The sequence below is a fragment of the Rhinolophus hipposideros genome, assembly GCF_964194185.1.
Source record: "Rhinolophus hipposideros genome assembly, chromosome: 3".
Classification (NCBI taxonomy): domain Eukaryota; kingdom Metazoa; phylum Chordata; class Mammalia; order Chiroptera; family Rhinolophidae; genus Rhinolophus; species Rhinolophus hipposideros.
In genome coordinates this window covers 84,720,754-84,746,542 of record NC_138049.1, presented here as the reverse complement: position 1 = coordinate 84,746,542, position 25,789 = coordinate 84,720,754, and the positions used below count along the sequence as shown (strand labels likewise).

General features: G+C 34.4%; 1 protein-coding gene across 2 annotated transcripts in view; it reads left to right on the top strand.

Annotated features, from left to right (window-relative positions):
- Positions 1 to 24,400, top strand: part of ZNF451 (zinc finger protein 451) — a 72,712-nt gene extending 48,312 nt beyond the window's left edge. For both annotated transcript variants that reach the window (XM_081044757.1, XM_081044758.1), the window contains 6 exons: positions 244 to 1,847; positions 3,820 to 3,963; positions 4,962 to 5,092; positions 5,974 to 6,160; positions 10,456 to 10,521; positions 22,588 to 24,400. In XM_081044757.1, the coding sequence (XP_080900883.1) occupies positions 244 to 1,847; positions 3,820 to 3,963; positions 4,962 to 5,092; positions 5,974 to 6,160; positions 10,456 to 10,521; positions 22,588 to 22,634 (2,179 nt within the window). In that variant the 3' untranslated portion in view covers positions 22,635 to 24,400. The remainder of the gene's footprint in view (positions 1 to 243; positions 1,848 to 3,819; positions 3,964 to 4,961; positions 5,093 to 5,973; positions 6,161 to 10,455; positions 10,522 to 22,587) is intronic.
- The last annotated feature ends 1,389 nt before the right edge of the window (positions 24,401 to 25,789 follow it).

Genomic DNA, 25,789 nt, shown 5'->3' with positions numbered 1-25,789 from the left:
ATATTTTCATTTCTAGTTTTACCCTTTTGTATATAGGATAGGAAGAGATAAAACGTAGGTACAAATCAGGTATTTTGAAAAGATAGAATATTATATCATCAATGATGATACAAGATCATTTATTGAAAAATATCTTTTAGTGCTTATGTATATATTGTTTATTTTATAATTCTTTCAATAAAAGCAGAGATACTATATTTAGAAAATACTTACGAAAGAGTTTATTTTTCTTACCCACTTTAGAGTTCGTTGTCGAAATGCTGGTCCTGTAGCTATAGCTGAGAAAAGCATTGCCCAGGTTGCAGAGAAATTCATATTTAGAGGTTATTGCCCTGATTGCAACCAAGTCTTTGTGGACGAAACTGGTACCCGAAATCACAAGCAGAATTTAGGACACAAAGTCCGAGTCATTAATTCAATGGATGAATCGGTCTTACTTTATTGCCACAGCAGCGAAGGGAACAAACATTCTGACTTGAATCTATTGCTAGATCAATCAAAATTTTCATCACTTAAAAGAACAATGTCTCTTCGAGAACCTAGCTCACAAGATTGCAGCACCATTCCAAAAAAGAAGATGAATTTAGAAGATAAAAGCCATGAAGGTATGGTTTGTGTCCAGAAAGAAAAGACAATTATTAAAACCTGGTTTTGTGAATGCCAGCAACGATTCCCAAGTGAGGATTTAGTAGAAAAGCACGTTTTCTCAGCAAATACAATGTGTTATAAGTGTGTGGTCTGCGGAAAGGTGTGTGAAGATTTAGGGGTCATCCGTTTACATATGAGCCGAATTCATGGAGGGGCACATTTAAATAACTTTCTTTTCTGGTGTCGGACGTGCAGAACGGAGTTAACAAGGAAAGAGACTATCATGGCACACGTGACTGAGTTCCATAATGGCCACAGATATTTTTATGAGACGGATGAGGTAGCAAGTGAAGCTTTGCCATCGTCCTCTACTACAGTTGGCAGTGATTTGCCTGCTAAGAATCCTTCTTCAACTATTACGATTATTGATCATTCCCCAGCAAACAGTCCTCCAAGGGGTAAATGGCAATGCCGAATCTGTGAAGATATGTTTGATTCCCAAGAATGTGTAAAACAGCACTGCATGTCTTTAGCAAGTCACCAATTTCATAGATACAGCTGTGCCCATTGCAAAAAGACCTTTCACAAGGTAGAAACACTATACCGGCATTGCCAAGATGAGCATGACAATGAGATAAAGATTAAGTACTTCTGTGGGCTCTGCGATCTAACCTTTGATGTGGAAGAAGCATTTTTGAGTCATTACAAGGAGTACCACAGCATAGATTATATGTTTGTGTCAGAAAAAACTGTGACTTCTATTAAAACTGAGGATGATTATCCATTAATAGAGACCAGTAACCTGTTAACCTGTGGTTGCCGTGAGAGTTACATCTGTAAAATCAACAGAAAGGAAGATTATAGTAGATGTCTCCAGATCATGCTGGGTAAAGGAAAACTGTGGTTTCGCTGCAGTTTGTGTTCAGCAACAGCACAGAATGTTGCCGACATGAATACTCATATCTACCAAGTGCACAGAGAAGAAAAGCCTGAGGAGGAGGAACAGCAGTATGTCATCAAGTGTGGCACGTGCACCAAAGCCTTTCATGACCCTGAGAGTGCTCAGCAGCACTTCCACAGAAAGCACTGCCTCTTGCAGAAACCCAGTGGGGCTCATGTGGGATCTGAAAAAACAAGCCGGCACAAGAGTCCTGCCAGTGCCTCACGTACAGAGAGAAAACTGAAACAGGCAGCAAGCTATCCCAAAAATTCAGACATGGAGAAAGGAGCCAGGAATGACGTAAGCTGTCAGAATATAGGTATGGCTTTACAACTCTAATGTCTGTACAAATTCCACATATTAATATACAAACTTCTGTGTACTATAGGCATCATTTTTGTGAAAGCTAATAATGGTTTAGTTTTGACGCAAGAAACTATAGGATGATATGTTAGTTACTGTAGCATATACTTTTTAGGGATTTATATTCTTACTACATTCAGCAAGCCATTCTCTAAACTTAAAGAGACAAAGAGTATATGTTAGCTTTAAATAATATGTATTTTGGATAACATTTTCTTTTATTATACAAAAGTCATGGGAATTTTGAGATACGAAAGAAATTGACAGTGTTTCTGAAAGTAACATTTGAAACTTATCCTGGACACATTATTATTTAGATTTTGGTTCATTCAAAAGATGATATATCAAGTGAATTCTTTTTGTTTCTATTTTGGCCTTATTCTATAAGTGTGAGAAATCTTAAAAGTAACTGTAGAATTTGTATATTTTTGTTATGATTTTCTTGGAAGCAAAGCTTTCACTTACAGTTAAAATAGGAATTAGAAATAGAGTTACATACAAATGGTAACAAGAAACCAGAAAGACAAATAAAGTATGAATTCCTGTTTGTACTTACTCCAGACTTTTCCTTCTTCTGTCTGATAAGATTAAGTAAGTCTAGAAGAGTATAGTGTTCTGTTTTGTTTTTTAAAGAGGGCGCAGCTGCCAGTGGCCCATGCGGGGATCGAACCGGCAACCTTGGTGCTACTACTAGTACAGCGTTCTAACCAACTGAGCTAACCAGCCTCCCTAGAGTAGTGTTTTAATTTTTGTTTAGAAGTATAATGTTTTTAGAGTATAATTTAAGACTATATCCTTTTAAATAAGAGGGGAGACTACAAGGATATGTGAAAATTTTGGCTAATGAAGTATTTTTATGAAACATTGAAGTTTTACAGGCTTGTTCTGTAGGACATGTAGATTTCAACATCACCTGTAGTCATGGCACGTTTTATGTAAGAAATGATTAAATGACATACTACAGACCCATTTAACTCTACTCCAAACAATGAAACAGTTATCATACCATTTTATGTTCTCTTGTGCTTTTCTTTAGCTTGTGTGATTACTTCTTGGGAATTTGTGTTCGTCTATGTTTGATAGAGGATGATTGTAGTGTCTAAATCTACAATTACTGAGAATTTTAAGAAGGGATACAAGATAATGGGTGCCTTGGAAATGGGAGGGGATGCAGTGTATATTTGAGAGAGCCTCTGTTAGGTAGAGCAGAAGCTATTTATTTTAAAAATAATATTTTAAGGTTTTCATTGCTACCACTAGAAACTTTAAGGCTTTATCAAAGTAGAAAAGTATGATAGAAGGGAAAGGGAGGGAGAAAGAGTCTTGGAGAATGGTGGAAGATGAAAGAACCTGAGAGAACCAAGAATGATGTGTTTGTGGTGAATGGTGTTGAAGTGACACCGGTACCTATTATGCACCACTTTATGGTCACAGGGTTGTAGGTTATCTCATTTCTGCTCTCTAAGGAGTTTAACCACAGAGCCGGGGGCTACTAGTATATCAGTCTAGATTAGGAAAATAATGAAATTCTCGTGAGGAGAACGTTCATAGCAAGTAACCTTGAAATTTTATTTTGATTGGTGGTGCAAGATTTTGGTTATTTAGTGTTAACACTTGGTCTTTTAGTTCTAGTACATTAATTTTTTTAATTCATTTTATAAATGACTTTTTTTAAAACACCTTAGGATCGATGACTTATATTTTTTAAAAGGATATATAATCAAATTTCAGAAATACTCAGAATATGTTTAATCTGATTTAAATGTATTGTGTCATGTACAGGTTTGGGCTTGACAAAAAGGTTTAGATAGAAATGAATAACATACAAGATTAAAATTTTGTGTATGCTCTAATATCTTTTAAACTTGAGAAATTAAAATGTTTGTAGCTAATTTTTACCAAATTCACGTTAATGTTTCTCTTCTTAGATGAAGAAGTTGTTGAGCTTCCAGATTTGGATTACCTGCGAACCATGACTCATATAGTCTTTGTAGATTTTGATAACTGGTCAAACTTTTTTGGTCATCTACCGGGGCATCTTAACCAAGGAACATTTATTTGGGGCTTTCAAGGTATGGGCAATAAGGAAAACATATGAGAAAAAACCCTTTTGTTTTCTCCTTTTTAAAGAATTCCTTAAACCTTCCTGAATAGAACATAGGAACATAATTGGAATGTTGTCACTTTGCATTATAGTTACTAGAATATTTTTCTCTTTACATTTCTCTGTGGTAAATGTTAGTGCAATCTGATGACCCAAAGTTTGTGGATCTTTAGGTACAGATTAGAAAAGTCTTTGTTCAGTACCTATTATACAATGTGCCAGGTAATTATACTTGGTATTAATACATACTTACTGATTATAATAGTTATCTCCCTTTTAAAAATATAAGGAAGTAGGCTGAGGAGTTCATTTTTTTAAAGGTATAAAACTAATAAATACTGGAGTTAGCTTTTGAAGTGGGCCTCTTGACAATTATGTTAAGTATGTTATTATTCATAAATGTGCAACTTCATCTAAATCTCTTTACAAACCCCTGACCAAATCTTAGAGTTTGATTTACAGAACTTGAGTATAATGGATACTTCATGTTTAATAGGAAGCAGCATATAAAGAGGAGGTTTGGAATTTGAGATAGAAGCATGTGGATCTGGATCAGTTAGCCAGTACAGCCTTTCAGCAAGTCTGGTTTTACTGGTTGCCCATCACGAGCATCCACTGCATAGCCTTAACATATTTGTACAAAACCACTAATGCTTACATTCATATAGCATGACACCATTTAGAGAATTTTCACTCATTACTTTTGGTTCTCCTTAACATGCCTGTGAGTTTTCAGGTGAATAGGCAGGTTCAGGGAAGTTGGTCTACTTTCTCAAGATTGTAAAGTAACAAGATGGTGATATCTGCACTAGAACTGGATTCTTCTGCATTCTAATCTTGTCCTTTCCCTCTAGGAAATTTTCTTTTTAGTATGTGTTTTTCCTTGATAGAATTTCTAGTTGTATCTAGTATTCTGTTCTTTTTCTCCCATTTGACTATTGTTTATTCCTTTTCTAAAAATAATAGGAGGAAACACCAATTGGAAGCCTCCACTCAATTGTAAGATCTATAATTACCTGAATAGGATTGGATGCTTCTTTCTTCATCCTCGCTGTAGTAAAAGGAAAGATGCTGCTGATTTTGCCATATGTATGCATGTGAGTCATTGTTTTATTCAAAATCTAATGTGAATCTAGGACCCATTTGGATTTTTTTTTCTATTTTAATCATAATGACACTGTAGAGCATTCTTCAGTGCTATTTTTCTGTGTAAAATCTTCTGCATCATGTTCTTTTGACTACCATGAGGGCAGAGGCCCATAGCATAACTCCTTTATCCCTAACTCCTAGCAGAATCTCAGCTACACATAGTAGGCCCTCCGCTATTTATGGAATAAATGATCAAGAGATGACCCTGTACTTCAGGTGTACTAATACACATTCATATTTTAACTTCTCTGAAATTGTGAGGCAGCTTAACAATCACTGTTGGCTAGATGGGCGGGATTTGCATTTGCTTCTGTCTCTGCCAGTCATCTAGAGAAACTATGAAACTGAGACCTTGTGTAAATTAAATTCTCTGCTTAAGGGTTTCTGTGTCAAACTTACAACACGAATTTACTCTACAAACTTGTTGATTAATGCTTATATTTTAAACCATAAGAGATTTCTTTATCCACCTATCCAATGCCAAGATTGAGTGTGCAAATCACGTTGCTTACCTTTTCCCTATGATTGAGTCATAGTGTTTCAGCTTTATGAGGGGGCCTCCTATTAGATTTCTTTTGGCCTGTGTTTTTCCTCCCTCCCACTTTTCCTCCCTTCCTACTGGCACATAAGATAGCTTATAATTGATAACATTTTATATTTGATTAAATGTGATATATTTCATTTATGAAGGACATAGTTACTTTGGTGGGAGTTAGGGCAACAAGCTAAATATGTCTTCCCAGGTGTGTGTTCATTCTGAAATATATGTAACTTGATTTGAAACTCAAATTCTAACGTTCATCAACATATGCCATTTGTTCCAACTTAGGCTGGCCGTCTAGATGAGCAGCTACCCAAGCAAATTCCTTTCACCATCCTCTCAGGAGATCAAGGTTTTCTGGAGCTAGAGAATCAGTTTAAGAAGACTCAGAGGCCAGCACATATACTAAACCCTCACCACTTAGAGGGAGATATGATGTGTGCCTTGTTAAATAGCATATCTGATACCACCAAAGGTATGCAGCTGCAGCCACAGTGCAAACCATCCAAACGGAGGAGACTTCACTGCTGAGAGAAACCAATAAACTGCTGTCCATTAGTGAACTGTTGCCTGCTCACTAAACCGTCATGCTCTCATACTTCTATCTTGTTTATTTTTTCCTTTATCTCACTTGCAGTCTTTAGTGTTTCAGAAGAGGATGAATTCATAATTTTCTGGAACCTTTTTAATCTAATAGATAAAATTAGTATTCATGTATATAACATTTATTCATGGTATGAAATGATGTTTATACACTTTTGCAAAGGTCAGAATCCAGATCTTTACTTTGTTTCTGAAAGTCCAAATTTATCTTTAATTTTCAAAAAGCAAAGTTTCTTATAGGTCAAACCAGAAAGCGATAAATAATAATATGGCAATACCCCTCCTACCCCCAAAACAGACCATTTAAGAGGTTGACAATGACAAAATGAAGCCCTAAAAGATCTTTAGTTCCTTGGAAGAGGTAGGTACTTCTTTTCCTATTCCTGGTACTTACACTCTCTTCTCTACCTTTCTGAGATTGTTCAAAGAAAGACTATTTCACTAACCAGTATTTTAAAAAGAATGTAATTCTAGGGATTCAGATTTTCCCCCCATAATTTCTGAAATAAATGTACATAGAAGAAGATAAAATAATTTGTAAATACCTTAATAATTTACAGCCATGAATAAGATTTGGAGGTATTGATGAATGACCTCAATGAAAAGCTGCCTACTTTTTTGGCATTTTTATTATATGCCTTTAAATTTTCCAACTCTGCTTGCCTCCTAGCTAATTTTTCTTTCAACTTAACTTGGAGCCACATTTTGATTGAAAATCCATTCCGTAGAATTTTATTGTAATCACTTATTACAGTGGATCAATTCACGTCTGAAAAGTTAGGGATCATTAATCGAGCTCTTTAAAGGAAAATCAACTCTTTTTTGCATATTTCTGTTGTGCCTTAATATTGAATTTTATCTTTTTAGTCTGTAATTTTTGTTTTCCTCCACTTGCTTTTTATATTTTTGGCTTTTTTTAAATCTCTTTTTCTTCCATTCTTTTGCCATGCCTTTCCCGATCTTTAACATTTATTTAATATCCTGTCAAATACTTAAATTTTTACCTTCACCAACCTTCTTTTCCGTCTCTTTTGCTCATGCTTTTGGGAGCATATCTTTTGCAATTTAGAATGTGAAACCTGAATGAATTTACCTTTATTTCAACTTTATTTGGAATGAGAGCTACCTATGAGTAGGTCTGCATGGGTATTTAGGGTTGGAGGTAAGATATAGGTTATTGTTATGTGCTGATTGTTCACTTTTAAATGCCTCTTGTGCTCTAGGTGTGTTTTTTTACTCATTCATAATCAGTACTCTTTTGAACTTACTGCTCTTTTGGGGCACATGTGTACCTTAATCTGAATTTTTGTGAAATGCAGAGATCATGCAGTGCATAAAGAAGGGCATGGGCTTTGGTTCGAATGCTAACTTTGCTGCTTCCTAGCTGTTTGGTTTCAGGCAAGTTACTCAACTTTTTTTGAGTCTCACTTTTCATACCCTTAAGGTTGTAAGAATTAGTGATGTGTATCAAGTGTCTAGTACAACATATAAAGCACTGCATGTGCTCAATAAATAGCAGCTATTTTATTATTACTGCTATAAAAAGAAAATATGATTCCTAAGCACTAGATTTTTTTTGTTAAGTTTTTCTTTCCAACTTTTGTATTGTGGAAAAATGTACTTAAGATTTACCATCATAACCATTCTGAAGTATACAGTTCAGTGGTATTAACTTCATTCACATTCTCAGAATTCTCATCTTGCAAAACAGAAACTCTGCTCATTAAATGGTAACTCCCCATTCCCTTTTCCCTCCAGCCCCTGGCAGCCACCACTCTACTTTCTGACTCCAGGTACAGTAGTACCTCAGTTTTCGAACGTCTCTGTTGACGAACACTTTGGTTTACGAACACCATAAATCCAGAAGTAAATGCTTCAGTTTTCGAACATGCCTGGGAAGTCGAACATGTCATGCGGCTTCCGCTGAGTGCAAGATCCTGAGGCCTAGCTGTCAGCTGTTTTCAAATGTTTCAGAACTCGAACGGTCTTCAGGAATGGATTACGTTCGAAAACCGAGGTCCCACTGTACTTCATATAAGTGAAATCGTACAAGATTTGTCTTTTTGTGGACTGGCTTAGTGTAATGTCCTCAAGTTTCATCCATGTTATAGCATATGTCAGAATTTCCTTCCTTTTTAATGCTGAATAATACTCCATTCTAGGTATATACCCCATTTTGCTTGTCCATTTATCCATCAATGGATACTTGGGTTGTATCCATGTTTTAGCTACTGTGAATAATGCTGCTTTGAACATGGGTATGCAAATACCTCTTTGAGACCCTGCTTTCAATTCTTTTGTCTATATACTGAGAAGTGGAATTGTTGGATCATATGGTTAATTCCATTTTTAATTTTTTGAGAAACCTCCATACTGATTTCCAAAGGAACAGTACCATTTTACTTACACTCCCACCAGTAGTGCACAAGGGTCCCCATTTCTGTGTATACTTGCCAGCACATGTTATTTTCTGGTTTTTGTTTGTTTGTTTGTTTGTTTGTTTGTTTGATAGTAGCCATCCTAATGGGCGTGAAGTGGTAGTTTTGATTTGCCTTTCCCTAATAAGTAGTGATGTTGAGTATCTTGTCATGTGCTGTGGCCACTACATTTTAAAAGTAATGAAAATTATTAAGTGGCTAAAGAAGTAGAGTCTCTAAATCATGGTATTTTATTTAGATCTAGATTTAAAGATGCTTTTGTAATTCTAAAACTAAAAAGTTATGCTGAATCATAGTATATTCAGTATAGATTCAGTTATCTGATTTAAGACAAAAATTTTTTGTTCATGAAAAGGAAGACTTAAACACATCAAATTGCCTCGTAGTGCACTTTATATAGTAGTCCCCCCTTATTGCAGGAAATACATACTAAGACTGCCAGTAGATGTCTGACACCACGGATAATACTGGAGCTTATATATACTGTGTTTTTTTCCTATACATATATACCTTTTCACTTAGAGGAAGCACTTTACGGTTTCTCTTTGGCATATCTAAATAGTCAGCATCGCTATTCTTACACTATGGGGCCATTGTTAAGTAAAATAAGGTTCGAACACAGGAACTGTGGAATAATGTGACAGTCAAGCTGATAACCAAGACAGCTACTAAGTGACTAATGAGCACATAGCATATACAGTTGACCCTTGGACAACGGGTTGGGTGCTGACCTCCCGCACAGTTGAAAATCTGCCTACAAGTCAGTCGGCCCTCTGAATACACAGATTCCAAACCACGGATTTGAGTCACATGTTTGAACTGTCCAGGGCAATTGAAAAAATAAGTAAACCTGCACAATTTAAACCTGTGTTGCTCCAGGGTCAGCTGTACAGCATGGATACACTGGACAAAGGGATGATTCATGTGCTGGGCAGGTTGGAATTGGACAGTATGAGATTTCATCATGCTACTCAGAACAGTGCACAATTTAAAACTTAACCAATTGTTTATTTCTGGAATTTTCTACTTAATGTTTTTCGACCGTGGTTAACCATATGTAACTGAAACCATAGAAAGTGAACCACGGACAAAGGGGAACTACTGAAATATAAAGTAATAAGCCAAATATTAGGTCACTGATAGTACCACGGTTCAAATCTTAAGTGACTTTTGCAATACCTAGCCAGTCATGTCATTTTTATAAAGCCTTAGGTCTCATTATGAAAGCATATAAGACATCAAGTGAGTTTGGGCCATGCAGAGGCATTGCTGATTTAATCCTGTGGTTTCTATACAGACAAATGCATATTAATTTTCAAAATACAGGAGAATTTTATCTATTACTAGTTTTTAAATTTTTAAGATGATTTCACGCAAATGAAACTTTGGAGTTTATTCGCTAGAGTCAAATAAACATACTAACGTTTTAAAATTTCTAGTTTTTTTAAATACTAAAATTTTCTATTTCCTCAAAGTTACATTAAAAGAACTTTTCAAGTAATTTTTTGAATATAGAGTTAAAATTTAATTGCCTATTTCATTAGTTTGTATTTTTTTCTCAATTTAAGTAATGTAATTTGGTAATCACTTAAAGGAAAAAACTAAAGGGAATGTAGTGTACTACTAATGAATTATAATTAGTAAGCTTGGATATGGGAGAAGTCACTGAAAATACTGGCACAATAACTTTTTCAGAAATACATCTGCATTTATTGATTCTGCCTTACAGAATGTGACAGTGATGATAACCTGGGTGTAAAAAGTACTCCAATAGAAGAATTCAGATCTACAGAAGGTAACCTAATGGAATTAATCCTTTCCCTACTTGACTCTTTTTTTTCCCTCTCACCCATTCATCCTCCCTACTCCCTCCTACTCCTGAGTTTTAAAAAAATTGTTTCCTCATTCAAAGGATTGTTTGCATATAAGATGATTTACAGATAATACTAGTTTAGGAGGCTAGATCAGGAATCAGCCAGTTATGGCCCTAGGACCAAATTTAGTCCATCACCTGGCTTTGTAAATAGTTTTATTAGAATATAGCCACACTCTTGTTTAAGTATTGACTGTGCTGTTGTTTTCACATTACAGGAACAAGGTTGAGTAATTGTGACACACAGTATAGACTCTTCCACCTCCCCAAGCCTACAATAATTATTTTCTGAACCTTTGCAGAAAAAGTCTGCTAACCCCTGGGCTAGGAGATTTTGGTTTCTTAAATTTTATTTATTTTGAGTAGTATTAAATTAAGAATATTAAAAGTTATGCAGTGAAGAAGTTGACATTATTACATTGGCACCTTTGACATAAAGGAGAACAGTAGGAGTCATAATATACATTCCAATATAGTATTTGTTGTTGGAGATTTGAGAATGGGAATGTGGAGAACAGAGTAGGGAGGGAAATGTGGCTAAACAAATATAAACAGAATGGCCTACTTGATTTGTTTTCTGTACATTTGCTTGATCTTTCATATAGTGCAATTAGTTTGACTAAGAGCATACTAGAGCTTTATGCTATTAGGAGTTTGGGAATTTGAGTCTAGCAGTGGAATTGATTTATCCATTCAATAAAGTAAAAACTCTAATCTTTCTCTGCGATAGCCAGAATTCATTGGTTAAACAAAGTTGGCAGTAGCTCTACAGCCTGATTGGAAACAATTTTTTTGACCAACTTGTTTTTCCCAACATGGTCTTTCAGGATCTAGCTCAGTGCTTAGCAGCCACATTATACGTTAAATAAATGAAAGAACTTTTGTGATTTTTAAACAAAAACTGCCAGCTAAGTTGTTTGTCAAAGTCACTAAAAGGTAAACACCATTGAGCATCTAAGTAATTCAGACTTTGCAACCTTTATTTGCCACCCATGAGTAGTCCCATGGAAAATGCCAGACAAAATTATAACTTTTAAATAACCACACTTGGGAAGCCTTCACAGTTTTGTGGGTTCCTAGCTAGCCCAGGAAATCTGAGATGTGTATAACTAAATACGCACCAGAATTTCTAGCATTTTATTATCTATGTAATAATGCATTTTTTTGTTTGGCTATTTGGAGAAGTTGTACACTTTTGTGATCCTTTAGTTTGGAAAAAGGATTACTGTTAAAGAATTCAAGAACAGGTACTTTAAAGTAGTTGTCTTATGAGGTATAGACATAATATTTTAATTCCATGAAAAATCAAAGAAGTGTTATATGTGTGTTTTCTTTCATTTCATGATGCTTTATATAAAATAAGAATGAGAAACAGTGTTCCATATGATTTAAGGAATCTGGTCTCCTCTACACTTCCCTCTAATACTCTTTTGTTTTCTCCTCAGTTTTACCCGATAAGAACTAGCTCAAATATCATCTCTTAGGTTGAATCATATTTTGCCTACAAAACTGCCATTTTTGTAGGCAATTTTTTATGGCAAATGCCTCTCCGAGATTTTTCATCTTTAGACAGAGCTAACCACTGCCTCCTCTAGGCTCTCTGTATACCACACCAAGTGGCTTTAAAAAAAATTTGTCTGCATCTCTCATCTCCACTGGACTATGAGCTCCTCAAGGAGTAGGATCATGTTTTATTTATCTTTAACTTCAACAGTGTCTAACACAATGTTTGGCATTACATGACTGTTTATTGAATGAATAAACTTATAACAAACTTAAAGCATGTTAGAGTTACCAAGACCCATCTTTCTGTAATTGGATAAGGGAAATTAAGACAGAAGCCATTTGGCTAGGAGTATGTTGGGTGATTTTGTTGACCCTGCACCATGAAAGCAAAGTGGTGTTCTATTCCAGACCTGATAGCAAAACTCAAAAAAGTTTAAATAACTTCTTAAGTCTCCTTCCTTCCCTTCCCAGCATAACACTGTAAATGCCTGACCAATGGTTGTGAAAGTCAGGATAAATTTATATGTGGCTTTTTTGCCTTGGGGAAAGGTAGAGTCCCTTATCTGTCTGTCTTCCCCCCACCCCACCCCCTGCCATGGTTTGTCTTATTCTTTGTGGTTCTCTATAGACCATTATCAGACTCTGTGTACAGAGGCCAATCATAAAGATCCTATATAACCTATTTTGTATACCAGGCAGGAACTAGAGTCCACATAGGGTAGGGGTGAAGAGTGTAGATTTTGGATTGAGGCTGCTCAGTTCTGCTGTTTACAAGTTATGTAATATTGGGCAAGTCATTTAACTTCACTGTGTGTCAATTTCCTCATTTTTTAAAATGGGAATACTGGTATACCTACTTTACTAGACGAACCTGGCACATGGTAAGCAGTATATATATTGGTTGCTGCTGCTGTTGTGATTTTGATCATTATTATTATCATGATTTACTGTTACCTGCATCTGCTCTAGAGGTATGCTGAGTAAACAGTGATTTGATTCTTATTCAATTCTTATTCAAATCACTGGAAAAGAAAGCGACAGCATTATGTGGATGGTTGCCAATGCAAGACCATCTTTCTGTAAATGTCAGCAATTTGCCTTAGAGTTCCTTTAATTAATAGCAGTCATTAATATAATTATTAATATTATAAGATAAACAGTAAAACTCCATGTTGTGGCCAGTTTAAAGAACAAAGAAAGGATAAGAGACTAGTGTGCTCATTTTTTAATTCAGTTAATGTTTATGAAAAATTTAACACTTTTAAAACTGCTCTTCATCTTAACTTGTGAAAGCCAGAATATTCTCTTCATTTTGCATAAAAACTTAGTCCTCTAAACATTAATTTGCCTTGATATTTACAGCCTCAAAATGATTGTGCCATGATTCATATATAGGGCTTTTAACTCCTGTTACTAGGTTCTTTCTTATTCTTCCATAATTATCTCTCTTTCAAAGAGAATGAAATGAAGGCAGAGACAAAGGAGAGTAAGAGAAACATAGACTTAGCCATATAAAAGAAAAACAAAGACATACTTCCCACAAGTGTTCTTCATATAGCTTTGAGTTAATGTCTAATGTGTTTTTCATTTCAACCTGAAAGTTTCCCTTTAACATTTCTTGTAGGGCAGATCTTCTAGTAACAAACTTCCTTACCTTTTGTTTATCTGGGAATGTTTTAATTTCTCCTCTATTCTTTAAGAATAGTGTTGCTGGATATTGACATTTTTCTTTCCTTTCAGCACATTAAATATGTTATCTCACTGACTTCTGGTGTCCGTGGTTTTTGATGAGAAATAACATTATGATTATTCTCTTATTGAGGATCTTTTATGTATGAGAAGTTGCTTCTCTCTTCATGTTTTTGTTGTTTTTGGCTTTTGACAGTTTGACTATAATGTGTCTCAGTGAATCTCTGAGTTTCTCCTGCTTGGAGTTTGTTGAGCTTCTTGGATGTGTAAATTTACATCTTTCAAATTTGGGACATTTTTAGCCATTATTTCTTCAAATATTCTTTCTGCCCTTTTCTTCTCCTTCTGGGACTCACATAATGTGTATCTTAGTCCATTTGATGGTACCCCACAGGTTGCTAAGGCTTTACTTACTTTCCTTCATTTTTCTTTCTGTTCTTCAAACTGGATAAATTGTCCTATCTTCAAGTTTGCTGATTCTTTTTTCTTTCTGCTTAAATTTGTTAAACTCCTGTAATGAAGTTTTCATTTTAGTTGTACTTTTTAGCTCCAAAATTTCTATTTGGTGGTCTTTCATAATTTCTTTCTTTTTTAATATTCTCATTTTGTTCATATTTTGTTTTCCTAGTTTCCTTCAGTTTTTGTTCATGGTTGAGTTTAACTCTTAGAACATGTTTAAGACATTTGGTTTAAAGTCTTTTTCTAGTAAGCCCAATGTCTAAGCTTCCTCAGGAATAGTTTTCCCCCTTTGAATGGGCCATACTTTCCTGTTTCTTCATATTCTTTGTGTTTTTGTTGTTGTTGGAAACTATACATGCAATTCATAAAATGTAGTGCTTCTGGAAATCAGATTTTATCTAGTCCTGAGTTTGCTGTTTTTGATTGTTGAAGGCTGCAGTTGACTGTTTAGTTACTTTTCCCAACTGTTTTTGCAAAGACAGTATTCCTTGTCATGTCTGGTCACTGAAGTCTCTGTCCCTTTAGCTTCTGTTCAGCTAGTGTTTTGACAAAGACTTCCTTTAATACCAGAAACTTAAAAAACCTTCCTCTCCCAGTCTTTACAGATTGGCTCCGTACTGGGGCCCTCCAGCATTTAGCCAGGCTTGCACTGAGTGTACAACTCAGCTAGTGGTGAAAGCTTGGGGTCTGCTCAGGCATCTTTTGAGTATGCATCCTGTATTGGGCATGTGCTGGCTTCCTAAATTTCCCACTACATAGAAGTGCTTTTGAATGCCCTAATTTCTTGAAGAAATTCTCTTAATGGCTTTTCCTCCTAGATATTAGGCGGTCTCAACCATAATCTTTTGCCCTAGGCTGTGGGTTTTTGTTCATCTTACAGTGTTGTTGAGCAATGCCTGCTGCTTTTTGCCTTAAGTGCGTTCTGAACTAGGCAAAACAGAGATGAACGAATGCTTTGTATCAATCCTTCAGGTAACCTCTACACAGATTAGAATACAAATACAATAATTTTTGAGTAAATACTTCTGTGCTCCATCTGGAACCAGGGACCAAGGTACAGTGGGAATATGAGTTGTATCAGGACTGCTGCCAAGTCAGGGACATTGTGGGAAAAGGCAAGTAAAAATACCACAAAGCTTTCCTACTATTTTTATGTTGTCTTTTTCTTGATTCAGTGTTTACTTGTTTGCTGTGAACCTTTGAGTATTTTCCAGACTTTTTACACAGTTGTTTCTAATGGTTTCTGCTTGTGTTTCAGTGTTTCTAGAAAGATGGGTGTTTGGAACTGCCACTTTACTGAATTTAGTCCAAGACTGATTTTATTTCTTCTTTAAAGGTTTCATAGAATTCACTGGTAAAAGTATCTTGACCTGGAGCTTTCTTTCTTGGAAGTCTTTTCTAATAAATTCATTTTCTTTAATATATATGTGTGTTCAGATTTTGTTTCATTGTGTGTCACTTTTGCAGAATTGCATTTTTCAAGAAATTTGTCCATTTTACCTAAATTGTCAAATGTACCAGTGTAAAGTTGTTCATAATAATATTCTATTACATATATTTTTTATTTCTGTAGGATCTCTGATACTTCCTTTTTTGTTCCTACTATTGGAAATTTTTGTTTTCTCTCCTTCATCAGTCTAACTAGAATTTAATCCATTTATTTCATCTTTTCAAAGAACGAGGCTTTAGCTAATAATTTCTCTCTTTTTAGTCTGCTTTTACTTTCATTTATTTCTGCTCGTTTGATTACTTCCTTCTACTTTGGGTTTAATTTGCTCATCTTTTATAGCTTCTTAATTTGATACTGAGATTGTTGACTTAAAACTTTGTTTCTTAATATAAACATTTGAAGGTATATATTTCTCTCCAGGGTCAGCAAGCCTTTTCTGTAAAATGGCAGGTAGTAACTATTTTAGGCTTTGTGGGTCCTGTGGTCTGTTGCAATTACTTTGCTGTTGTGGCATGAAAGCAGCCATACACAATTTATAAAACAATGAATGTGGATATATCCAATAAAACTATTTACATAAATTATCAGTGGACTGGATTTGGCCCGCAGACTGTATTTGGTCAGTCTTCTCCTAGTTTTGCTGTGTCCCACAAATTTTCATGTCTTGTATTTTTGCTATCAGTTTGAAATATTTTCTAATTTTCCTGTATTTACTTATTTGACTTATTGGCTCTTTAAGAAGTATATTGTTTAATTTCCAAATATTTAAGTATCGTATCATTCATTTTTAATTTAATCATGTTGTGGTAAGAGAATATACTCTGTAAAATTTAAATCTTTTGAAATGTATTAAGACTTATTTTATGGCCCAACGTGTGGTCTATCTTAGTGAACATTCCATATGCGCTTGAAAAAATTGTGTTTTCTGTGTTTATTGTATAAAATACTTTGTAAGTGTCAATTAGGTCAAGGTAGTTGATGATATCAGATCTTTTTTATCCTTAACTGATTTTTTATCTAGTTGGTCTATCAATTACTGCATTAGAGACGATCAGTGATTGTGGATTTATTTTTTCTCTTCAGTTCTGTTTATACCTTTGCATTTTGATGTTCTGTTTTTTGTTGCACATATATTTCTGATGTGTCTTCCTAAAGAACTGACCCATTTATCATTATGAAATGTTCTTTATCTCTGGTAAAACCTTTTATGAAATCTGATATTAATATAGCCACTCAAGCCTTTTATGCTTAATGTTTATATGGCATATATTTTTCCATCCTTTTATTTTTGATCTATTTGTGTCTTTATATTAAAAGTATATCTGTTATAAAGTTTGATCTTTTTGATTACTCTAACAATCTCTACTTTTTAATAATGGTTTGCTTAGTCTATTAACATTTAATGTAATTTCTTTTTTTTTTTTTTAGTTTTATTTTATTTTATTTTTTTACATCCCTCACACCGTGAACCTCCCTCCCCCCATCCACCACCACCCCGACCTCACACCGAGCCATCACATTATACACATAAAATTATAGTTGGCATTCTGTAATTTCTTACATGGTCTGCCATTTTGTTTTCTTTTTGTCCCCTCTCTTTTGCCTCTTATTTCCTCCTTTCTTGCCTTCTTTTGGATTATAATATTTATAATATGTATTTATATATAATTTTATATATAAAATATAATTTTATATATAAAATGTAATTTTATAAATTATTTAATGTTTATTATTTTAATTTATCTATGGGCTTTTTAGCCCTTTGCATTAATTTTTATGGTTGCTATAAAGATTACAGTATATATTTTTTGCTTTTTACATTATACTGAGTGCTACTATACTCTATCTAAAACGTAGAAACCTTCCAATACTGTAGGTTGGTTTACCTTCTGTCCCTAATTCCTTATGCTGCATTTGTCTTTGTAGTACATCTATATGTCTTATAAACTCTATGGGAAATTGTTATTTTTCCTCTAAACAGTCCTGTGAATTTTAAAGAAAGAGAAGAAGAGATATATGGTCTTTTTGTTTACCCACATAGTTATAGTTCCATTGACCTACATTCTCTCCAGTAGATTAGAGGTTTCATCTGGTTTCATTTTTCTTTAGCCTAAAGAATTTCCTTTCGTTTTATGTAATGCAGTTTTGCTAGTGATGAATATCCTGGTTTTGTTTATATGAAAACATATTTATTTTTCCTTTAATTTTGCAGGATATTTTCTCTGGCTTTAGGATGCTGATAGACGAATATTTTCCCCTTCAATACTTTAAAGATGTCATTCTGGCCTCCATTGTTTGTCATGATAAGTCACCATAATTTGCAATATTGTTCCCATATATGTAATATGTCATTTTTTCCCCTCTTGCTGCTTTTAACATTTCTTCTTTGTCCTTGGATTTTAGCAGTTTGGGATAATGTCTGTAGATGTAGTTATCTTTGTATTTATTCTGCTTGGGGTTTTCTTAGCTTTTTGTATCTGGAAGTTTGTAGGTTTCCCACAATTTTAGAAATTTTAGTCATTATTTCTTCACAGTTTTTTACCTCGTTTTCTGTCTCCTTTTCTTGTGGAACTCTAATTACACATGTGTTAGGCAGCTTAATTTTGTCCACACATTTGCTCATTTTCTTCCAATCTTTTTTCTCTCTGTTCTTCATATTGCATACTTTCCATTTGTCAACCTTCAAGTTTATTGACTTCTTTTCTACCACCTCCAATGTTAAACTCACTTGGTAAATTTTCCATTTCCAATACTGTATTTCAGTTCTAGAATTTCTATTTAGTTTTTTTTTTTGTATATATAGTTTTCATTTCTCTGTTGAGATTTCCTATCCATACAACCTGAAGTCCTTGAAAATAACACTTTAAAAATCTTTTTCTGCTAATTCCACAGCTTGATTACCTTGAAGATTAGTCTCTATTGACTGCTTTTTCTCTTAACTGTGGGTCACATTTCTTGTTTCTTTGCAAGTCAAGTGATTTTTGATGTATACTGGATATTGTGGATGTATATTACAGATTCTCTGGATTCTGTGATCTTCATCTGAGGGATGTTTCTTTTTTCTCTTGCAGAGACTCAAACTCCAAACTCTGCCTTTGCCATAGCAGGCAATAGCTAAAATCACTTACTTCTTTTAGCTTTTCAACTGTTGGTTTTCACTGAGAATCTTTTTGATCCTATTCTGTGTGTGCACAGTTGAGAAGTCAACCAAGGATTTGCAGATTAGGAGGATCCCCTGTCTGTTGCTTTCTCATTTCTGCTGGGATCCCCTCTTTCTGCTGCTCCTTCCCCGACCCCCCACCCCCGGCCCCACTCCACTTGGCAGCTTCTCTGACAGACCCAGATTCCTTCTGTGACTCCTCAAGCAACAAAGAGTTTGGCTTTCTGGGTAAAGTTATGCCATCTCGTTCCACAAGGATTGAGGGATGCCCTAAGACAAAAAGGAAAACAAAAAACAACCCATAAAGTTACAAATTTAACCCTGTGCAATTCATTTCAATGATCAGCTTCCGTTGTGTTTCTACCTGATTTTTGTTGCTCTGTAGTGCCTTAAAATAGTATATAATTGTTATCAATGGCAAGATTAATCCAATATCAGCTACTTTACTATGGAAGTGGAACCATTAAGTTGATTTTTGTTTTTATCTAGTCTTTCAACTGGAAAGTTTAATTCATATTAGTTCACTGAAGGTACTGATATTTTTGTGTTTATTTCTGCTATTTCATTCTTAGCTGCCTCTTTTTTTTTAATTGGTTTGTAAGTTACATAGTTTGTTTCCACTCTTTGTTTCCACTCTTTCCAAAACCTTGTCATTTTAGCACATGTACAGAGGGTGCCAAAAAAATGTATACACATTTTAAGAAAGGAAAAAACTGCATTAAAATTTTAATGCTCAATATATGCTGATAACAAAAGATGAATACAGATCATATGTATACATTTTTTTGGCACCCCCAGTATATATAATTTAAAGACTGAAGTATACATACATGTTGTCAGCCTCTATGCAACAATGAAAGGACTCTACTACACTTCAACTCTGATCCTCTCCCTGGGACTTAACATGGTGATATTCTCCATTATTTTGATTCCATATATGTGTATGTGTATAGTATAATGTACACAACAATTGTACAAAACGTCTCACAAAGCGGACAAACATCCCTCGGGTTAAAAAAACCAGAACATCTCTAATGTATTAATTTCCTAGGGCTGTCATAACTAAGTACTACAAACTAGTGGCTTAAAACAATATAAATGTATTATTGTCTCAGTTCTAGAGGTTACACGTCTAAAAGCAAGCTGTTGGTAGGGCTATGGTCCCTCTTCTAGCTTCTGGTTGTTACTGGCAACTGTAGCAATTCCTTGGCATGTAGAGGCATCACACCAATCTTCCTCTGTCATCATGTGGCCATCTTCTCCCTGTGTGTATCTGGCTTCATGTGGTGTTTTGTTCTTATAAGGGCACCAGACATACTGGATTAGGGCTCATTCTAATGACCTCATATTAACTTGATTACACCTGCAAAGACCCTGTTTCCAATTTAGTTGACATTCATAGTTGACATTCATATATCTTAACCGGGGGTTAAGATATAGCTTTTGGGGGAACACAATTTAACCCATAACAACCAGTACCCTAGAAGTGTCCCATTCATTCCCTCTTCCAATCCTTCCCCTGCACTCCTTTTCAAAGGTTAGTAATCACTCTCAAATTTTAAAACACTAGTTTAGTGATACTTGATTTTGAACTTTATCTAAATGGGATCATATAGACCATCACTGTCCAGTAGACTTTTCTTGATGATGAAAACGTTCGGTATCTGCAGCAGTGCGGTTGCTAATATTACATTGGCTACTAAGCACTTGAAATATGGCTTGACTAAGGAACTGAATCTTAAATTTTCTTTAAATTAATTTAAATATAAATAGCCACATATAGTTAGTGTCCATCATGTTGGACATGGTCAGTGTCATTTCCATTGGACAGCACAGGCATGATCTGTAGTGTTTTGTGTCTGGATGCTTTCAGTCAGCCTTGTTCTATAAGATTCATCCAGCGGTTAGCAGGTAGTTTTGATTTGTTCATTTCCAATACCTGTATAATATTCTACTTCATGTATGTATCACAATTCATTTATCATTTGTAGATGTTTGGTTTATACTTTTTGGCTATTACAGGTAATGATCTTTTATGAACATTCTCATTCATGTCTTGGTGCACATAAGTCCACATTTCTGGGAACATATACCTAGGATTTGCTTATGTTCAACTTTAGTAGGTAATGCCAAATTGTTTATCTAAAGCGGTTGTTCCAATTTCTTTCATTACAGTAGGTATATATGAGTTCCCATTGATGCACATCTTTACTAATCATTGAAATTATTTAGTCTTTTTAATTTTAGCCAGTGATGGGTATGTAGTGGTATTTCTTTGTGGTTTTAATTTACATTGTTCTGATAAGTAATACTTATTGACCATTTTGACACTCTTGTGTCAATACCTTTTCAAATTTCTTGACATTTTTAGATTATCTTTTTATTGATTTTTCTGGGTGAAAATCTTTCACTTCTTTCGGGGTACAAGTTCCATATATTGCAAATATTTTCTCCCACTCTACAGCTTGCCTTTTTACTCGTTTTAGTGGTGTCTTTTGATGAATAAAAGTAATTTTAATATATTCCAAATTACCATTCTTTTCCATAATGTTTTTTGAATGTTTTTGACCGAACACCATTTATTAAATTAAAAAGACCATCTTTTCCCACCATGCTTTAGTGCCACCTTTGACCTAAATCAAGTTTCCACATATGCATGGGTCTGTTTCTTAGATTTCTGTGCTGTTCCTTTGGTCTATTCATCTATTCTTGCATTATTGCCATACTCTTAATGACTGTAACTTTATAATACTTTTTCATCTTGTCACCTTATTCTTTGCTAAGAGTGTCTTGGCTTTTCTTTGTACTTCATCCCTTTGAATTTATCATAGGACAATTCACAGCCCTAGAATCTAGCTTTAACTGAACACACAATGTATACTAGGTTGTAGTATTTTAGATGACAGACAACATAACACCAGTGCCCCAGCTCATAGGAAGGTACAATTGCATCGTAGAGGGATCACTGGTCCTATGAACTAAGTAGGCTCTGAGAGACTGTAGACTAAATGGGATGAGATAAATCTGGTATAAGAAGCTAGTGAAGGCCAAGAAATTGAACTTAATTCCATGACCTCCTGGGCTTCAGTATCATTCTTAGAGAGGAAATGGAGAAAGACGTGAACCCAAGAATGTTGTGTTCACTGTTGTATTTCTGTGCCTGATATACAGTGGGCATTCAGTAAATATTTGTTAAATGAATGCGTATGTGTATATAATACATGCTTCTCAAAAGATACTAAATAGCCATGAGTTTCAATATTTGCCTTAGATGCTGGAAAGCTTAAAACTAAAATTTTAATAGCCTGTGAGATTTTGCATTTTCATTGTTTTTGCTTTTCTGTTTCTGTTTTTAAAGTTTTATGTGCATTACCTCAAATCTTTTTGGAAATAAGTGCATAGGTTTTTTTTTTAATGTTGAATTTAGTGATTACCTATCAATGATTCTAGAAGTTTGTTGACTTTCTACATCCTTAAATGGAAATCACTCGCAAGTTCCTTAGCACATTATGTTCATATATGTTATAATTCAATCTAAGGTTGTATCCAAATTCCCTTGTTTTGAAATATTCAAATTTTATTATGGAGAAACTGCCAAGTTATCCTGTTTCTCCATTTTGATTTTCCTTTGCTTTTTGAAAAGACATGTAATTGATGAGACTTACATAAAGCACATCTCTTAGTTTTCTGCCCTAAATATTAAAATTCTGTTTTTTTAATGCAGATGTGGAATTAGAAGAAGCTATTAGAAGAAGCCTTGAGGAAATGTAATTAAAGATATTACCACACAACGTCAAGTAGCCTTGAAGAGACTCAGGATAATGAATTCTTGAGTTTGTTTTCTAAAGGAGGCCAGAATTCTACTAGTACAGATGTGTTTAAAAACGTGCTTTTTTTGCTTTTTCATATTCAAATTTTGATATTTGCTCTGTATTTTTGCTCTGTATTTTTGTGCTGTTTTGCGAATATGTACAGAGGAATAGAATACATGTCAATGCAAATGTAAATTATGTATTCTAATATAGGTATTAATTTACCAGTCAACTTTAAATTCATATATGTAAGTTAAAAGAATTAAAAAATACAAAAGCTTTCAACTATTGTTTTTGTTTCCCAAATAGCATTAGTTCTTTATTTGTACTGTACAGATGATTCTAGTTTATTTTTTTTAGGAATGAAAATGAATATAAATAAAGCCTTCAAAGCTTAGATTTTCTTAAATTCTACTTCTCATGTGATACTTATAGAATACCTTTGAGATCTTTGTGATTATTAGAAGAGAGTAACGGAAACTGATCATAGAAATAGATTAAAAGTTTTACCAGCAATGTTCTTTGTGGATTTCACTCGGATGTTTTTCCCTGCTTTAATTAGAGCTGCACATTGCTAGAATAAAAAAGAACACCCTGATTTCTTTAATATAAGTATAAAGAAATCTTTTCTATTCCTTCTGCCTGCTTAGATTTTTATGTGACTTGCATTTACCTACTGTTTAAAGGGAATGGTGTCAAAATATTTGCATAGAATTAAACTTATTTTTAATAATTAGTCCTTTTTTATATATTTGTGTAAACATAATCTTTAAAAAATAATGTTCAAGTCTTACTCAGGAATAATCTTCCTTAACCCTTTAAAATTTTTATTTCATATAAAAGTATCTTCATTTTAGTTATTCATTAAGTTGTTTGTCAGGTTTCTATATTTGGTGTTACATATTTTTTAAATGTTGAGGCCCATTGTGAAAAATAAAATATTACATAATTAGAAGACTAAGAAGGGCTTGTCATACTATATTTGTGTATATGCTTCATGCTATTGACCAGAAATGTCATCCCTAAAAATTTTGAATAGTAATTACCAAACTTAAAATTTTCTATAAATATAATTTTTTAAGAAAAGAATCATGACTAGAATTTTGTTGTTTCTCTGCAATTACATGTTTTATTGTGAAATAGCATTGCTGTCCTTTATTAGTATAGTCTTTTCAATCCACATTAGAAATCAGTTTGTGTTTTTGTTTCTTAAGATGTCAGGTCAATGTACCTGCTTCCTACTTTTTTTTTAAGTTGACATTGTAGAGTGAGAATTCAATTATTTTTCCAAAATGACCACATTGTACTTTTAATTTGTATGTTAAAGTGATCAAGCAGGGCTTTAAGAGGTAGTCACTGAGTTAGACATTAAAGACATCCACAGGAGCTTGCTCAATAGTTAGGAGAAAGGACATTCCAAAAGAAATGTGATTAAACAGACATGGGGGAGAGGAACCACTACTTCTATGCCAGAGGTGCCACGTACATATGTGATGTATACTGAGCTCTATTAAGAAGCTTTTGCTGGTAGAGAGTAACTGAATCTTTTCATCATGACCCTTAAAAGGTAATTGGGTTGTTTTAATTAATGATTGTCACTGATTGTATTTCTACTTGTTAAGTAATTAAAAATCATTTTTAAATTACTTCATAATTTGAATTTAATTAAGATACAAGAGAGATGTAATCAATGGGTGACATTAAAGTTATATGGATTACTAAAGTACCAAAGTAAATGTCTCTAACATTGACAGAGATCCTATCTTTTCCTTACATCATTCATTTATTCACTCATTCACGCACTCAAAATATTTATTGAGTACTTACCATGTGCCAGTAAGTGCTCTAAGCACTTGAGATACACCAGTGAGCAAAACAAAGCCCTCATTGCTCCTCTATGGAGCACACCTTGGGAGAGAGGAGTTTGGATAGTGTTATCATAGATAATAAGTAAGTATATCCAATGGTGATATGTCATGAAGGACAATAGGGAATGGAAGAAAAGTGTGGGGGGCAATGGGCTTGCTATTTTTAATAGGGTGATCAGGAAGAATCCTGACCAGCTGAACTTGAGCAAAGACCTGAGTGAGCAAATATGTATGAGGAAGAGAGTGCCAGATGGAGGGTGAAAAGGTCTAGAGGTCAGCTTGATATACCCATGAAAAAGCAGGAATGCTAGTATGAGCTAAGAGAGTAAGTGAAGTTGCTGAGGCCTTTCTGTGATCCTTGGCTTTTACTCTGAAATGAGCCATTGAAGGTTTCTGAGAATAAGTGGTGTGATCTGCCTTATTTAAAAGGATTACGGTAGTTAACTGTATTGAGAATATATATGAGAGGCAAGAGTAAATGTAGGAAGACCAGACAGCAGGATATTGCAGTACGATCCAGGTGAGAATTGATGGTGGCTGGGACCAGAGTGGTGGCAGTGGAATTGTGGGGACGAATTTGGACACAATCTGAAAGTAAAGCTGATGGAATTTACTTACGGATTGGGTCTAGTATATGAGGACAAAAAGAGTCCAGGATGATTCTAAAATTACTTGATAGACTTTTAAACCACAATATGTCTTCAGATTCCAAGTATGTGTCATGATATGACAAAATATATTTAATGAGGTCTAGTAATCCCCTACACCAATAGTGTATTAGTGTTTAGATTGAGTTTAGAGGGAATTGGGATCCAGATTGAAGGGCCTCACCTCTGTTCGAGTATTTAAATGGCTTTGATCTCAGATTAAAGGTTGTGATTCAGCTTTCAACTGTTATCTATCATTTTACGTTCCTTGTTTATTTTCATCCTCACAATATGAAGCATAGCTATGAGATGGGAGCAAATCACCGGTTTTAAGTATATGAATCTTTGTACTCCCAGCTCTACCCCACTTTTACTGACCTTTATAGCTGGCTTAGTGACCTATTGCATCTTTTTCATTCTTGACAGATTTACATAAATTGGGTGTGAAATGGCCTTCATTCCAATTATTTCACCCAAATTCCAACCGAAATCATTTTTAATAGGAAAAAACTCATTAAAAATTCCTTTGTTAGAATGGGTAGAAATGAAGTATTATAAATTCCCTTGCTTCCTACATCCACCTGGAAAGAGAAAGATGG